We start from the raw sequence: 16811 nt of genomic DNA, 5'->3' as shown, positions 1-16811 counted from the left end.
AGGACTAGCTTCTACCAGAATGTCTTAGAAACCAAACACAGGTCTGTCTAAAGTTGGAAGGGAAAAATTAGCAGTGTTGTTCAAGTGTCAGCACAACTTACCCATCATTCTATTTACTGAGAACAGTTACTGAATTACCTCTACTTACCTCAAAAAATGCAAAGGTGGTAAAGCTGCTGACTCACCAACCTAGCCAGACTACAATTAAATGTAAGTTTTAAATAAAAGCACACTAACTTACACTTTACAAATACAGCCACTCCAACCAACACACACACACACACACACACACACACACACACACACACACACACGGCAACGGTAGCAGATAAATTCATTTTTATAAGGCATAGGCTCAAAAAATGTTAATAAAGCAATGGATTGGCAAATGAATACTATGCAATATTTTAAAGTCTTCCTAATTATAGTCCAATCAACATAAAATATTTTCCAGTAGAGACTGCCTTATGTTGTACCGTATGTTAAGTTTCAGAAGTCCCTGCTTCCACATTTTCCAACAGCTCCTATAAACCCACATATCATGTAGTCCCTGTGGTGACACTCCCTTGCCTGCCCTGACCAAATCAATCTCATGAGAAGAACTCCCAGGCCTAAGGGAGGCAGAAAGGAGTGGCAAGTATTCTTAAAACCATCTCAGAAAGCCAGTGGTGACACAGAACACATCAATATTTATCTCTTGGACAAACTGGAGATACATCACCACAGCTTTTGTTAACAACTTAGGGCCCAGCTCTTCTCAAAAACAACAAAAATAGCTGACTAAGAAAGTCTCCTTCCCTCATATATACACACCATCTGCTGTGTTGAATGGAATACTTCAGATTTACAATAAACCACTGCCACCTGCTCAGACTGAAAACATGAACCCTCTTTGGCTAACTTTTTTTATTAGCATGCTCTGGAGCAAAATGAACTCCCCTCATCTTATGGGCTGTTTATCTAAATGGCTTGAAAAATCCTAAGTTAAGCCTTTGGTAAAGGCTTGTTGTATAAATGGGCCCGTACTGTCTGGGGGCAAATTTGTGAATCTTTTTCCTCCTACGATTCCTCTGCCGGCACTCAGCACCCACCCCCACCTCTTTCTAGTGTGCCTTCTGGTATCAGAGAGGCTGGAATGCCAAAAGCTACACTTCCCAGACTCCCTGGCAGTGAGAGTTCTGGGGAGGAATTGGGTGCACTCACCAGTGAGCTGGAGAGTGGAAGGAGGCAGAAGACGTGGAGCCGCTGATTGCTGCAAACATCAGCTGACTGGTGAGCTGGAGGGAAACACCAAGGTTTCCCACTGCAGTGTCCAATCTCTAGCCTCCAGCTGCTTACAGAGGTAGAAGCCAAGTTCATATTCCTATGTCCTGTCACTGTTTTTACGGATGTCAGAACACAACACAGTGGTCCTGGCCCCTGGGTCATAGCTACCTACCAGGTGTGCTCTTGAACTCAAAAGTTCTAGTGGTGGCCGGCCAGTGTGGCTGTGGTTGAGTGTTGACCTATGAACCAGGAAGTCACGGTTCTATTCCCAGTCAGAGCACATGCCCAGGTTTCGGGCTTGATCCCCAGTGTGGGGCATGCAGGAGGCAGCCAATCAATGATTTTCTCTCATCATTGATGTTTCTCTCTCCCTCTCCCTTCCTCTCTGAAATCAATAAAAATATATATATTTTTAAAAAGCTCCAGTGGTAGCCTTCTGATCCCCCAATTTCCTGAGTGGGGGAAAGAGGGAGCAGCTCCCCTGGAAGTCACCCTTCAATGTTCTGGAAGTCATTCCTGGAGGCCTGACCTTGAGTCTACTCCTCTAGCCCTGTAAATAGTGAGCAAGCTTCTAACTGCCTGTATTAAATTCCTCTCTGCTCAAAATTCGTAGAGATTCCGATTGCATGAATTTTTTATCAACAAGTTTATCTCTTTAACATAACATTACAGCAAACTCAGTAGAGCACATTAAGAATAACCTTCAAAGAGGAAATATACTATGATCATTGTCACTGTCAATGAAGCTCTCTTTTTAGTGCCAGACACTCTGCTAAGCACTTGTCACGTCATTTTTATTTAATTCTTACAAGAACCTTTTGCAGCAAATACTACCATTGAGCCCATTTTACAGTTAAAGAAACTATGGCATTGTGAGGCTAAGTATTTTATCGAGAAGAGCCACACAAGCGGAAAGGAGGTGGGACTTGAACCCAGGCAGTCTACCGGAAGATTCCAAACATGTCAATTGTTCAGTCACTCTAAAGAATGCTTCCAAGGCCATGTGGTTTCACTACTAGAAATAAACTGCAAATATGACAGCTGCATCTGCCTCTGCTCCCAGCTCAAAACCCTGGGACACACACGCACACGCCACTGGGAAGAACATGAAATGGTGCATCTGCTTTCAAATGCAGTTTGGAAGCTTCTTAGAGTTAAACATACAGCTACCATAGGACCCAGACATTCCACCCCTCAGGGGAAAGGGAATTATATTCCTTACAAAGATTTATTCACAAATACTCATAGCAGCTTTATTTTTTTAAATATATTTTTATTGATTTCAGAGAGGAAAAGAGAGGAAGAAAGAGAAGAAACATTAATGATCACTGATCAGCTGCCTCCTGCATGCCTCCTGTTAGAGATCGAGCCTGCAGCCCTGGCATCGCCCTGACCAGGAATCGAACCAGTGGCTTCCTGGTTCATAGGTAGATGCTCAACCACTGAGTTATGCCAGCTGGGCTAGCAACTTTCTTTTCTTTTCTTTTTTAATATATTTTTATTGATTTCAGAGTGGAAGGGAGAGGGAGAGAGAAATAGAAACATCAATGACGAGAGAGAATCATTGGTTGGCTGCCTCCTGCACGATCGGGGATCAAGCCCACAAGCCGGGCATATGCCCTGACCGGGAATCGAGCCATGACCTCCTGGTTCATAGGTTGACCCTCAACTACTGAGCCACCGCAGCTGGGCGCAGCTTTATTTTTAATAGCTAAAAACTGGAAAGAACTCAAATAACTCTCACAGGTGAATGGGTAAATAATTGTATTGTGTCCAAATAATGGAATACTAGCAGCAATAAAAATAATATATGTAACAATGTGGATGAATCTCAAAATAATTATGCTGAATGAAAAAAGCCAGAAAAAAAGGATTAATTACACTGTGTAATTAATTCCCTTTATATAAAATTCTAGAAAATACAAACTAACCTATAGTGAAAGAAAGCAGATCAGGGCCCGCCTGGGATCCAGGGTGTGCTGGGGGAGGCAGGAGGAAGGAATTACAAGGGGCACGAGGAAACATTTGGGGGTGATCAATGAGTTCATTGTCTTACAGTGATGGTTTTTAAAATTCACAAAAATTTTGTAATTGTACAAATTAAATACATATAGTTTACTGTCTGTGAATTATACCTCAATAGAGCTGCCTAACACACTAGAACAACCCTGAGAGCCATCTTCAGTCCTGCCTCCCTCTCCTCCACATCCAACCCACTACAAGCATGCGTACTCTTTCTTCTACAGTCTGCAGTTCTGCCCTTCCTTTCCAGAAAGTCTGTGACACAGCTCAAAACGCTGGGTCCTAGTTCTGATTCTGCCATTTATTTGCACTACTTAACCTTTCTGAGCCTCAGTTTCCTCATCTGTAAAATGGGAGCTTCATTAAATCATGTACTCATTCAACACGTATTTAGTAACATGCCTACTACCAAGATTATAGTGAAGAAGACTTTAATATATGTGTTTTATAAGCCATAAAAGTCTCTACATAAATATTCTATCTTTCTTTTACCTTTTCTACTGCCACCTTCCCAGTCCAGATCCTCCACACCTGACAAGGGACTCAGCGAGACCTTCTTTATAGTGAGTCTTATTACTGCCAAGCCAATTCAGTTAAATCCAGAGCCCAGCGTAAACTTCCGCAGGTAGAGTTTTCGCAGTATCAACTGGTTCAAAAAGCCCTATGGACTTATATACATAGAAAGCCAGCGACTGGAACGCTGGAACAACTGGAACAACTGGTCTCTGTGACGCCCATTGTGGCCAGTGAACCAGCCCGATTGGGGGGGGGGGGGGGGGTGACTGTCCTGATCGCCCCCCCTCCACCCCAATAAGGGCCAGGCCAGTCAGCCAACCTCCTGCAGCCCCTCCCCCCGCCCGGTCCCACCCCAGATCAGCCCCCCCAACCAATCAGAGGCAGGGCCTGCCGGCTAACTGCCTGCGGCCCCTCCCCACGGCCAGCTCTGCTCCTGATGGGCCGCCACCACTCCAATCGAACCGAGGCCCCTCCCCCAGCCAGCTCCACCCCAGAATGGCCCCCCCACTCCGGTCAGGGGCAGTGCCAGCCAGCCAACCACCCATGGCCCCTCCTCCAGGCCGCTGGCCCCTGATCAGCCCCTCCCAGCCCCACTTGGGGGAAGGGCCAGTCAGCCCACTGCCCATAGCCCCTCCCCACAGCCGGGCCCACCCTCAATCAGCTCCCACCACCCTCATTAGCCCGGTGCCCCTCCCCCAGCCAGCTCGGCCCTCGATCGCCCCCACACACACCAATCGGGGATGGGGCTGGCCGGCCAACCTCCCACAGCCCCTCCCCACAGCCATCCCCACCCCCAATCGCCCCCCCCACCCCATTCGGGGGCAGGGACCACCAGCCAATCTCCCGGGGCCCCTCCCCGCAGCCAGCCAACCTCCCATCATCTCCTCCTCCCAACAGGCCTGGCTCCAATCTGCCCCAATTGGGGCCGGGCCAGCCAGACTCCACCCATGCACAAATTCATGCACTGGGCCTCTAATTATTTATAATATTGAGTCCTAACACTGGCTCCTCCTTCACTGCCCATCTCACCAAACTCAATTCTCTGCCTTTGTGCAAACCCCCTGGTCCAACCAGCTAATTGCACACATACCTGTGCATAAGCCTCCCTTACTCACAATACCCTCCAACTCTTCTCTGACCATCTACGCCCACTGCCTCCCTCAGTGTCTAGGTCAAAAGTGAGCTGTGTTGAGCATGAGCAACTTGGAAAAGAGTGTTTTTACTGGATACTATAAGACTGAAGACAAGCCTGGCCGGCGTGGCTCAGTGGTTGAGCTTCAACCTATGAACCAGAAGGTCACAGTTCGATTCTAGGTCAGGGCACATGTCTGTGTTGCGGGATCAATCCCTAGTGTGCGGCGTGCAGGAGGCAGCCGATCTATGATTCTCTCTCATCATTGATGTTTCTATCTCTCTCTCCCTCTCCCTTCCTCTCTGAAGTCAATAAAAATATTTTAAAAATAAATAAAAAGACTGAAGACAAAAAGAACTGCATATAAACAATGTACTCTAGTTGGTAATGGCACCTAAGTTAGCAATCCTGAAGCTACTTTACATGACACTAGAGCTGAACAAACACCTAAATCATAGACTTAGGAATAACTGAGCCCCTTTGAAACTGTTCCCGTGTCTTCTGACCGCAGTCATGCCTTCACTCACTCGCTCATTCATTAGTCTCTGGCTGAGGCTGGCCAAGCTGCGCGCTGAGGATGCTGGAAAGAGTGAGACGTGGTCGCTGCCCTGGAGGAGCTCACAGTCCAGTGAGCTTTATACTCTGGCCTCTCCCCCGCCTGACTTTGCTGGCTTCTAGCTGAGGCACTGCTGTATCCCATGGGTACACACAGGCCTAGCTGATAAGCACTCAGCATCATTCCCACAACCTCCTGATGAGCCTGTTGTACAAGATGGAGAGTTGGCTTTTCTTTCGTGAAGTGCCTAACGCAGTAATACTCCGCACACAAGAGGCACTAAATAAAGGCTGAATGCCTAACCAATGCCCTCGGACCCATAAAATGTCCAACAACGACAAAGAAAACGAAGCTGTATACTTCATCTGAAAAAAGATAACCTTCAAGTTTCTGAAGCTTTCCATGTATTTAAATGTTTATTTGGAATCAAAACTTAAATTTATGAGCCCATATCCCTTCAGAAACAGGCTAAAAGAGTTCTTTTAGAACGAAAGCATTTTTCACGTAACCGATGACCACAATGTCCTCTCAGAGTCCAAATCTGTGCTGTGTTCATAAGAAGTCCTGTGCTGCCTTTTTTTTCTCATTAACTTTTTTCTACTTAGAAAATAGGTTTATATTCTCTTTGGGGGAACACAATCTCATGAAATTTTAAGCAAGAAGAACATACCCTGTCCCTAACCGGTTTGGCTCAGTGGATAGAGCGTCGGCCTGCGGACTGAAAGGTCCCAGGTTCGATCCCAGTCAAGGGCATGTACCTTGGTTGCAAGCACATCCCCAGTAGGGAGTGTGCAGGAGGCAGCTGATCGATGTTTCTCTCTCATCGATGTTTCTAACTCTCTATCCCTCTCCCTTCTTCTCTATAAAAAAAAATCAATAAAATATATTTTTTTAAAAGAATAATATACCCTAGTCTACTCACCATATACAAAATGCTTTTATTTTAGCAAAGTGCCAAACTAGCACGTGTCGAACACTGTCTACACAAGAATATATTCACTGCAGCGTTGTCTGAAACAACAACGCCTAAGAGTCAGCCTCTATGTTCGGTAACTTGGGACTGGTTAGAGGAAACGGAGACACGTGTGATGGAACACTGTGCAGCCACTGAGAAGAACGAAGCAGACCCGTGTATTGGTGCGGAATGGCTGCCAAGACACAACGTCAAGTGCCAAGTGTAACCCTGCTACCACTGTATTTGAAAAGTTTGTTTCTGTGGGGGGAGTGATAGTTGTTGGCATGCTTCTCTATGGACACATTACCTTTGGAGCGATGCGTAAGAAACTGGTAATGGCATCCTCTGGGGAAAAGAACAGGAGGGGAGACGGGACCAAGAGATAGGAGGAAGAGTTCTTTTCACTGTATATCCTTCTTTATGGTTTTGAATTTTTTAAGCCTTGTACATATCTTACATTTTCAAAAAGATGAAAGAAAACCTTTAATACAGTAGTCCCCCCAAATCCACAGTTTCAGTTAACCACGGTCAACCACAGTCAAAAAACAGTAAATAGAAAATTCCAGAAGTAAACATTCATAAGCTTTAAATTACACACCCTTCTGAGGAGAAAGATGAAATCTCGAACCCTCCCACTCCATCCCTCCAGGGACGTGAATCATCCTCTGTCCACCTTCCCCATGCTGCACGCGCTCGCCCGTTCGTCACTTAGTTATCAGCTTGGCTGTCGCGGTATGCAGTGCTTGTGTTCCAGAAACCCTTCTTTTACCTCATAGTAAAAGCACAAGAATCGTGATTCTGGCAACTCGGATATGCCAAAGAGAAGCCATAAAGTGCCTCATTTAAGTGAAAAGGTGTGTCTGATAGGAAAAAATACAGCGTATACAGGGTTCTGTACTATCCACAGTTTCCAGCATCCACTGGGATCTTGAAACTTATCCACCGCAGATTAAGGGGGGACTATTGCACAATGTAATATTATTTCAGGTACACAAGTTTAAGAAAAGAAGAATCATTTTTCATTTTCAGGGGAAACTCTCATAGCAGTTGGGTAAATCCAGAGAGCTTTGGGTTATTCTCGCCCACCCCACCAAGCTGTCCACTGCACCCGCCGCCCCGACAATCATAGGGTGAAGTGTAGGTACCTACTTGACTCAGCATACTTTGGGGAGCAAGTGTTACCAGCTCCCCTCTGCATGGGGAAGCCATGGAAAGCCTATTGCCACGGCATTCAGCAGGTCTAGCTGCTATGGCTCACCCCGGACGCCTAGGGAAATCTGTGGAGCTCAAGACAAGTTTGGATAACAAGGGAAGCAGGAAAATTGATGGGGGGAACACCAGTCAGTGTGATGAATGGGCTGGTCCAGAACAGCAGGTGACAGATATGCAGATGCAAGACTGGCAGGGAAGGAAGATGGTCCGTTTACAACAGATGGATGGAGATGCTCAATCATCCTCAGGAACAAGCACGTGGCTGCCACACACAGCCCTGTCTGCTTGGCACCAGCGGCTCCCCTCACACCTGCAGGGCACAGCCTCCCACCCCAGAGGCTCTCTGCACTGGACCCAAACCAGGGCAGGGCCGGGGAGTGGCAGCAGGCAGTGTGTGAGGAAGATGTCACTCAACCGCAGCTGGGCTCTCAGGGATTGACTGCCGAACTTCTTTCTCCAGCTTGTAAACACATACCCACTTTGTCTCTGTAGCTCTCGCTCCTAAGTAAGGCTGTACTGCTGGGGTGACCTGTTTGCCCAGGACTGAGGAGCTGCCGGGGACTTAAGAATTCCGGTGCTAAAGCCGGGACAGTACTGGGCAAACCAGAACCGATGGTCGTCCTTCTTATGGGCCACTGCCCTCTCCGTGTTTTCTCCCTCTTCATGGTGAGAGAGGGAGAACCTATTCAGTTCAAGTTCAAGGCTGAGTAGAACTCCTCGTGTAGTCATCTGAGACAAACAGAGAAGTAACACATGCCAAGAAAAATCATCCGACCCTTGTCTTTCTCAGAACAAGAACATCTTTTTAAGGTGGCTCCAGCAGTACGGGAATGAATTTAAGTCTTGATGCTGCAACCCACATCTCGTCAACAAGGAGTCAGAAGGGCCAGGCCGCCCCTCGCAGGGCCAATGCTGTTCCTTCCAGCTCAGCCGCAGGAGTTTTCCAAGGACAAGGAAATGGGCCGCGATCAAGCGCGGGTGGTAGCTGGCATGATCTCCGTCCTCTTCCCCGGCCCCTCCAAGCTATCTGCTGGACCCACGCTCTAGAAAAAACAGCGTTATAACAAGACTTCTGGCTTCTCTAAGACACATTAAAGAATTAATTGCTGAAGGAGAAAATTAATTTTAGAGACACATGAGGTTACTTTTTTTTCCTGGAGATGGGGGAGGAAACGCAGTTATTTTCGTTTTCATCCTGGGGGCACAAGCTGGGAGCTGTCCAGTCGATAACCTGGCCATCAGAACAAGGTTTGTAATTAAAAGGTCAGTGACCTGGAAAGCCGGGGCCCACTCCCAGAGCTTCTCAGTAATGATGGCACTATTAAATTAAGACTGTTATGAAATCAATGCTAAAAAAGCTTTCATGGTAACGAGACTCCATTCAAGGACATGCAAACTACCTCGTGAAATGGAGAAAATGATAAAAAAGAAAAGTAATAAAAGAGAGCCAAGTTGAAATCTGTGTAAGAATTTACTTCCCCTTAAAATAGTCCAGTGAGAGAAGCCTTCCCCTCTGCCCCCTCCCAAGGCTGAGACCTCAGGATTCTCCCTCGCGTTCACTTCCTGCAAGGAGGCAGTTTTCCACTGGGGGGTCCGCTTCCAGGAACAGAAGAAAGAGAAGGTCTTGTCTCACCGTTCAGAATGAGGAAGCAGAGCGGTGAGTTTTATTTGCTTAGTTTTCCTCCCACCCCCAGACTGTTTCTCAGCTGAGGGAGGAGTTATAGCCACTGGAGAGGGCACCACAAGCAGTGTCAGCAGCACCACGGGCCTCACTACGCAGGATGACAGTGAAAGCGCAGTGAGCAGACAACTCCCCGTGCCTCCACCTCTTCTAGCGCCTCAGCCCCGTCCCCCTCGATCGCGCAGTCCTTCCCCACCTTACGCTCAGCCTGCCACACGTCTGGAAGCAGACTGCCTCCTACATTTTGTGGTTGGATAGGGTGTCAGATCAACATAAGCCTATTGACAACAATGACCCAGCCTCTAACTTTCCGGACTGATTCGATTGCTGTTTGTAAGCTGGACTGCAGCCTGCTGAGAGCCTGGCCATGATGCCTGTCTGGCAAGAAGCGCTTCCATGGAGAGGCCAGCTCTGTGCGGGCTTAAACCCCACGCGCAGTCGCTGCCCTGCACGTGGGCTGGCTCTGCAGTTGATGTGTCATCTGCAGAATCGAGTGGTTGAGAGGAAACATTTCTTCTGGCGCTCTGAAGGTGAACAGCTGCTTTTCTCTTTCATCCAAAAACTCCCGATAAAAGAAATGTTGTAAATTACACAAAATGGCAGCACAAACTTCAAAGAAAATGATAAATGACTCTAATAACTTCATGTTTCTCATTAATGACTCCATAGTCAGACTTTAAAGCATCCGAAAGAGATCTCCAAAAAACAAAAATAAAAAAACACAAACACAAAAGACCTTTGCAAACCACGTTCTTCCATCCCTGTGCCACTCTCCACGACCCCTCCCCCGCCTCCCAGTCCCAGAAATCAGAGCATCCGTCTAACCTGTCAGTAACGGGGGCAGGGAGCAGCCCCTGCTCCCGCTGCAGTTTCACAATAAAACAAACTCAGCTGATGCGCCTCAAGTTACCCTCATTTTCCACCGAACTGACATGCACTACAGGGATCTCAATTTCTATATTAAATATTAAATAATATTAAAAGAAAACAAAATTGGATTTGCCTTTTCAGGAAAGAGATGTTTATTAAAAAAAAGAAAGTCAAGATTATAATTCAAGGCAGAGCTCCACTGCAATTCCCCGAAGTGACATTTGCTAGGAAAAGCCAAGACGACAGTAGCTGTGCGCTCGCCTCACGCCAGCACTCCCAACCCACCACTGCAGTGAGTCCTTCGGGGAGACACCAGTGGTCAGGGTACCAGAACCTTGGTCCCCCCACCCCTAAGACAGCCTCCCCAGCCCCAAAGACCAAGTCTTCTTCCTTCCCAACTTCTGTTAGGGACAGGCACATGCTTGCTCCTTTGCAAAAGCCCCTCCTCCCTCATCCTATCCTCAGGATGGTGCCAAGATACACTTAATCAGTCCCCTGACCCTGGGAACAACAGGTAATTTTAAAAGTGACGTTTAAATCCACGATGGGTTCTTCTCCCCCAGACGTCGATCAAACCTTAGAATTCTCTGTCCAGAAAAGGTCCTGCCAGAACTTTGCCTATTGTGACTCAGCTCAGAAATGGGTAATTACTGATAATTATCAAAGATAATTATCAAATATCTTTTCAAAGAGAATGGAGATGTGGGATTAAGTCCAGCTACTCCAAGTTTAAATACAGTAAACGCCTGGGGAAGAAGGGTAGGGTGCCTCTCAAGGTTTCTGCTGCCGAAAATTCTAAACGCGCTAACCCACACAAGGGGTCAGGAAGGGGTGAAGCCCACTGCCAGCGAATACTCATCTCCTTCAGGTCTGCGCACAGCTACCACCTCAGAGCAGGACCTGCTCTAACCGTCGGTGTAAAAGTGTGACCCACGCCCACACCAACACCACGATCTGGACACAACCCACGACCGAGCCAGGGCACTTGCCATCCCATATACCACACGTGACGTTCTGTCACTCACTGCTCTGCCTTCCTCAGTAGAGCTGAGGTTCTGAGAGGGCAGGGATTTCCTCGGGGCCGACTAACGCAGGGCGTGGCGCAGAGTAAACACTCCTAGATGAATTAATCTACCAGTTGTGCTTTCTTTTAAAAAGGAGCAACAAATAACAATTATACAAAATGGTTTCCTCTCTACAGCGATTATTAGCCAACTAACTCAAAAGAAGTATTATTTGGTCCGGAGTTTCTCTCTCTCTCTCTCTTTTTTTTCTCTCCCTCTCCCAGTCAGGGATTTATTAAAATTAAACAGATTAGATGGCGCTCCTGATACTAAAACTGCTCAGCAAAGCCTGCGGTGGGGAAGTGCCGGGCAAACACCAGAGACATTTGTCTCTAAATTGCTCTAAATACCCTCTGCAAATGAAATTCTAACCCAGATGCGTTTGAGAGAAAATGAGGAATAACTGGTCATTGTCAGTGGAAGAGAAGATCAGGCAGTTATAATATTGCACAATATACTGGGGCGAAGGATCTCTCGGCAACCATAGATTTTGTCTCAGGTTACCCCGGGTAATCAACACAGCTTTTAGGCTCAGCTTTCCCCAGCTTCGATGCTTTGATGAGAGAGCTGAAATCCCCAAGCTTTTATGATTAATTACTCCCCATAGGTACACATATTTCAAGGAAAAACTCTTTTATGGCATGATGGTTGTGGAGTGGAGAGGCCAGCCAACGCACTCCAAATTTTAATAATCTCCTGCTGATGGGGGCGAGCAGGATGCCGCCAGCGAGCGCACAGCGCCCCTCTGCAGCTCGGTCCCAGGGACGGTCTCGAGGCAACCTCTCCGCAGCTCGCTGCCTGTGAATGAAATGCCCGGGCGTATTCGCCCTGGCCTGCGAGCCCAGCCCTGGAACTCCGTGCTGCAGGGTCACCTCAGTGGGATACCATGGAGCAGACCTAGGAAATACCACCAAACCACTCCACCTGCTTTTCCAGCCACAAATGACTTAAAGCTCAAAACCCAGAATTTTGAGGCTGGCATTCCTGCTCTTCAAGTAAAGAGAGTCTGGGGGGGGGGGGGGGGGGGCACGCGCGGGGTTGGAGTCTCTTTCCTCCCTCATGGTTATAAGAGCTTTCTAGGAAAAAAAATGAAAAATTGGGTTTCTTTGTTTTGCGGGATTTTGGTGTAGTTGTTTTTTGTTGTTGTTGTTTAACAAAAAGAAAACTATCCTGAACTTCAACAGAGCCAGAATAGAGTCTGTCTGCTTTGGACAATACTGAATTGGTCAAGACCCACTTACTCCATGCCTACAGAAATACCACCAAACCAGTAATTCACCACTTCAATCCGTAAATCAGATGAACCCCAAGCTTGACCTTAACCTGACCTTGTTTATTCATCTCATTTCCCTTTTCCTTCATTTTTTTCTTCCTCATTCTTTATTACAGGAGCTAATCTGAGGCCAGCCGCCTTCCAGCCAGGGCCATTATCAGAAGATCATAGCAGAAAGCAGGAGTCTTATCCAAGGGGCCTCTCTGCCGCTGAATGCAGCTGTGCCAGGCTGTTCTGGGCTAAGTTGTTGGCCTTATGTTTGGAGCTCAATTATCGGGGTTAGATCATCTCTGCTCCTCCATTAGGAAAAAGCCAGCATTCCCCCCTAGGGGGCACCCCTCGTACCCACCCCCACTTTAGTGGGACAATTATAGGAGATCCCTTCATCAGCACTGCTTCCATCTGCCCCGTCCCGTCCCTTTCTGCAGGCCACTGTGCATGGCCACGAGGAACCAGTACCTTTCTTCTTAAGGAATGCTCTCCTGGTCGCAAGGGGGCTCTGGCGGACACGGGAGTTCTGTAGAAACTTCACTGCTGTTGCAATCTGGTGGGAGGGAATACAACAGAGAAGAAAAGTAAACGTCAATAGTCTGAATTTCAAGATTAAAAATCCTCTAAGTTTATCCCATGTCCATAGAAATAACACACCATTGGGGTCACATTTATAAGCAGTTATTTCTCACATTTAAAATCTATCTGAACAAAACGTATGTCAGTTCCCTGCCTTCACTGGTTTCCTGTATCTGATTCTATCAAATCTAATCCCCTCAGCCTAGCGTTTAAGACCTGCCACAGTCTCTTCCTGTCCTCCCTGTTCAAGCTGACTCTTCATCCTCCTCGGCAGGCAGCTCTCTCCTCCCAGCTCACCTACGTCACAACACGTGTGCCCGTGCTATACCCTGTTTCTAGAAGGCCTTCCCTTTCCCGCCTCTACTTGTCTAAACATTTCTCTCACACACACACCCCAGCACGGCCCTTTGACGGCCTGTGCTAACTCCTGAAAGCCCTCCCTACATAAGCCAGCCGTCTCTGGTCTCCCTATTCTCTCAGCTTCCTCAGTGCTTGTCATGTGTACTGTACCGAAGACATAACTGCACTGTCTTCTAACGTCCAGGTTGCCTCTCAAACGCACTGCAAGAACCTGAAGGAAGAGACTCCGCTGCCCCTGCAGAGCCCGGCAGAGTGCGGAACATCCGCTGGGCCGATCACCCGTGAGGCAGCACGCACAGCCTTTCACCCTGGTCCCCCTCACGTCATGGTGCTCGATTCGGAAAAGACTTCGAAGGACAAAGTTTGGGGTTTCATGGCTAAAAGCTGACAGACTGACAGATTGTCTATCTACCTTGGCAAGACAGTTAAGAAATCTTCATGTCTGTGAAGAAGCCACGGAGAGGATGGAAGAAGTGCTGAAGGTATTCACCTTCACGTCACTCAGCGCACACTCAGCGTGACTGCACGCAGCCTGTCTGCTCTCATCCCAGACACCAGCGCCATGGGAACCTGCCCCAGGTAGCCAGGGGGCTGTTTTAAATGACTGCCATGATTCATCTCATCAAAACCAAAGAATAATATAGTCTCATGTTACAGGTAAAGTCAACAGGCTTGCAGTTCACTCATAAGCTGTTGAGAGAAAAAAATGTCTAAGGGGCCAAATATAAGGAAGTTTTCTAAGATCCTTCAGACTAAGAGTAATATACAGAGATTCAAACAGAAAGTACTATGACTACAAGTGGAACACAAATTACAAATATTCTTTTTATATATTTTTTTTTATTATTGATATTTTACAGAGAGGAAGGGAGAGAGATAGAGAGTTAGAAACATCGATGAGAGAGAAACATCGATCAGCTGCCTCCTGCACATCTCCCACTGGAGATGTGCCCGCAACCCAGGTACATGCTCCTGACCGGAATTGAACCTGGGACCTTTCAGTCCGCAGGCCGACGCTCTATCCACTGAGCCAAACCGGTTTTGGCACAAATATTCTTTTTATATTTTATATGAATTTAAATTTTGAGACCAGACAGACTCCTTTGATGACAAAATATGTGGATAAATAAAAAGAAAAACAAGCCCTAACCAGTCTGGCTCAGAGGATAGAGCTTTTGGCCTGCGGACTCTAAGGGTCCCAGAGTCCCAGGTTCGATTCCGGTCAAGGGCATGTACCTTGGTTGCGAGCTGATCAATGTTTCTAACTCTCTATCCCTCTCCCCTCCTCTCTGTAAAAAAAATCAATAAAAAGTATGTGTTTTTTTGTTGTTGTTTTTTTTTTTAAAAAGCCAGGGCAATTCCTTATATATTTCCCTAACACATTCTCCCTAAAGGATGAACTCAGAGATCCCAGTTTTTAAGTTTTGGGCCTATGAATGATAGGAAACCTAGTGTTCCTTGAGACTGGTTATAATTTGCAAACATATTAGCTCCCATCATGAACTGCAGTGATCACCAACCAGTTCTAAACTACAGGAAACCGATGCTGAAGAGTCTAGAATCCCAAAACTACATACTCACCCCCTCCCGGCCTTCAATCACATCGTCTCAGGTTGCACCAAAATCAAGAATTGGACAAACATCCCCAAAATGGGTGCATTTTAATAAAGAGATGGGAGAGGGGAAAGAAAGAAGAGGGGGAAAAGCAAAGGAAAGGGGAGGAGTAGGGAAAGGGAGGGGAGAAGAAGGCAGGGGCATTCGGACAAGAGGAAGCAGAGGAGCCCGAGTAGAAGGGGAGGCAAAAGAACAGGAAAGGGGAGAAGTGGGGAGGGGAAGCGGCCAAAGAGGAAGGAGAAAACTGCAGGAAGACAGGCCTGTGCCTGGAGGAGGACAGTTATTCACACTGGCCCGGGCGGGCCCACGGGGTCAATGCCAACGTGCACAGCTCAGATGGCTCGGGAATCAATGTTCCTCACCTGGAGAAAAAACACACCTCGACCCACGAGACTATCAGAGCGCTCGCACCAGGCGCAGTCTCCGCTCGCGGGGCATGTGTACCAGGCGGCGGACGGTGTGGCCCACCGAGGGGGTCCGAGGCAGGAGAAGCTAACAGCACAGTCCCGCTCATTTACCCATAAGCATGCACCTTCCCCTCATCCTTCCAAAATTTTCCATGACAGAGAAAGAAAACAGAATCCCACCACTAAAACGCACAGGTTTCACCTTGCTTTTTTAATATAGTCCTTGGTATATGCATTTCTGGTCAGAGAGCAAAGTTCTGATGGGTTTAATGGTGCACTCAATGCAGTGCTTGGCGCATTCCATCAATTTTTTTTAAAAAATTGCATCTCTTATTTCTTTAAATACATTAATCAGCCTAGTGTAGGCAAAACGGATCCATCGGACAATGCAATAAACATGAATTATCATCTATCCAACACGCATAATGGCTTAAAAATACATAATAGCAGGTGTAGTTTAAATGATTAGTTATTACACCTGTGGTGGGTCTGATTCAATTGGGAAAAATCATCTTTAATAGGTTAAAAGGTTTAGATCACCATGCTTTCCTTAAAGTGGCTGTAGAGAGGGGATGATGGAGTGCTCTGTCATTAGTAATTCATTTAAGAAAAACGTGGGGGATATAGCAAAGAACAGCATAAACGAGCGAATCCAATTTAAACATCAGGTAAAGTAGAAAACACCTTTTAAAAAAGCAAGATAAATGAATTTGGAAGGGAGATGAAATTGACGTATTTATTTTAACGGGAATTTGACAAAGTCCCGGCACACTTCAAACTTGCAAAAATATGAACAATTTCTTTTAAAGTTCCCATTCACTAATTTCACGCCATATAAAATAATACTGCCAAACACCTACATAAAGTATAGTTGGGGCTTGTTTATGCTCCTCTTGATCTTTGTCTGAAAATGCAGGCGACAGGCAAATCACATATTTAACAGCATCGCTATCACTACACCAGATGCAAAATATAAAGCATCCAAACTAACAGCCTCCACATAATGTGCTGAATAAGAAGGAGACCCAGCCAAGCAGCTACATGTAAGTGTGAACATATGAAAGCCTCCCTCCTGCCACTAATTTCTTCGGCTACTTTCTACCCTCCTCCTCCCGCCGCATAGGAACTAGCACTACAATAGGGGGATGAAGGCCTGTCCAATCTAGAATTTCATAAGCCCTACGATTTATACATAGATTTCCCCAAAATCTTTCCCCCCAATGCAAAGGTGTTAACACACTAAATACACTGGCGGTGCACTTGGTCTGCATCTTGCATTCCCCTGTTGTTGGACACTTTTCATTAACTTCATG

At 46.7% G+C, this 16811-nt stretch overlaps 1 protein-coding gene across 4 annotated transcripts in view; it reads right to left on the bottom strand.

Moving 5' to 3' along the window:
- PEX14 (peroxisomal biogenesis factor 14) overlaps positions 1-16811 on the bottom strand; it is a 133827-nt gene that overhangs the window by 63362 nt on the left and 53654 nt on the right. For all 4 annotated transcript variants that reach the window (XM_036347322.1, XM_036347325.1, XM_036347323.1 and 1 more), the window contains one exon: positions 13007-13091. In XM_036347322.1, coding sequence (XP_036203215.1) covers positions 13007-13091 — 85 coding nt within the window. The remainder of the gene's footprint in view (positions 1-13006; positions 13092-16811) is intronic.

This window comes from Myotis myotis, unplaced genomic scaffold, assembly GCF_014108235.1.
Source record: "Myotis myotis isolate mMyoMyo1 unplaced genomic scaffold, mMyoMyo1.p scaffold_m19_p_2, whole genome shotgun sequence".
In the NCBI taxonomy this organism is placed as follows: domain Eukaryota; kingdom Metazoa; phylum Chordata; class Mammalia; order Chiroptera; family Vespertilionidae; genus Myotis; species Myotis myotis.
Note: the sequence above shows the minus strand (reverse complement) of the source record. Positions and strands in the feature narration are given on the sequence as shown.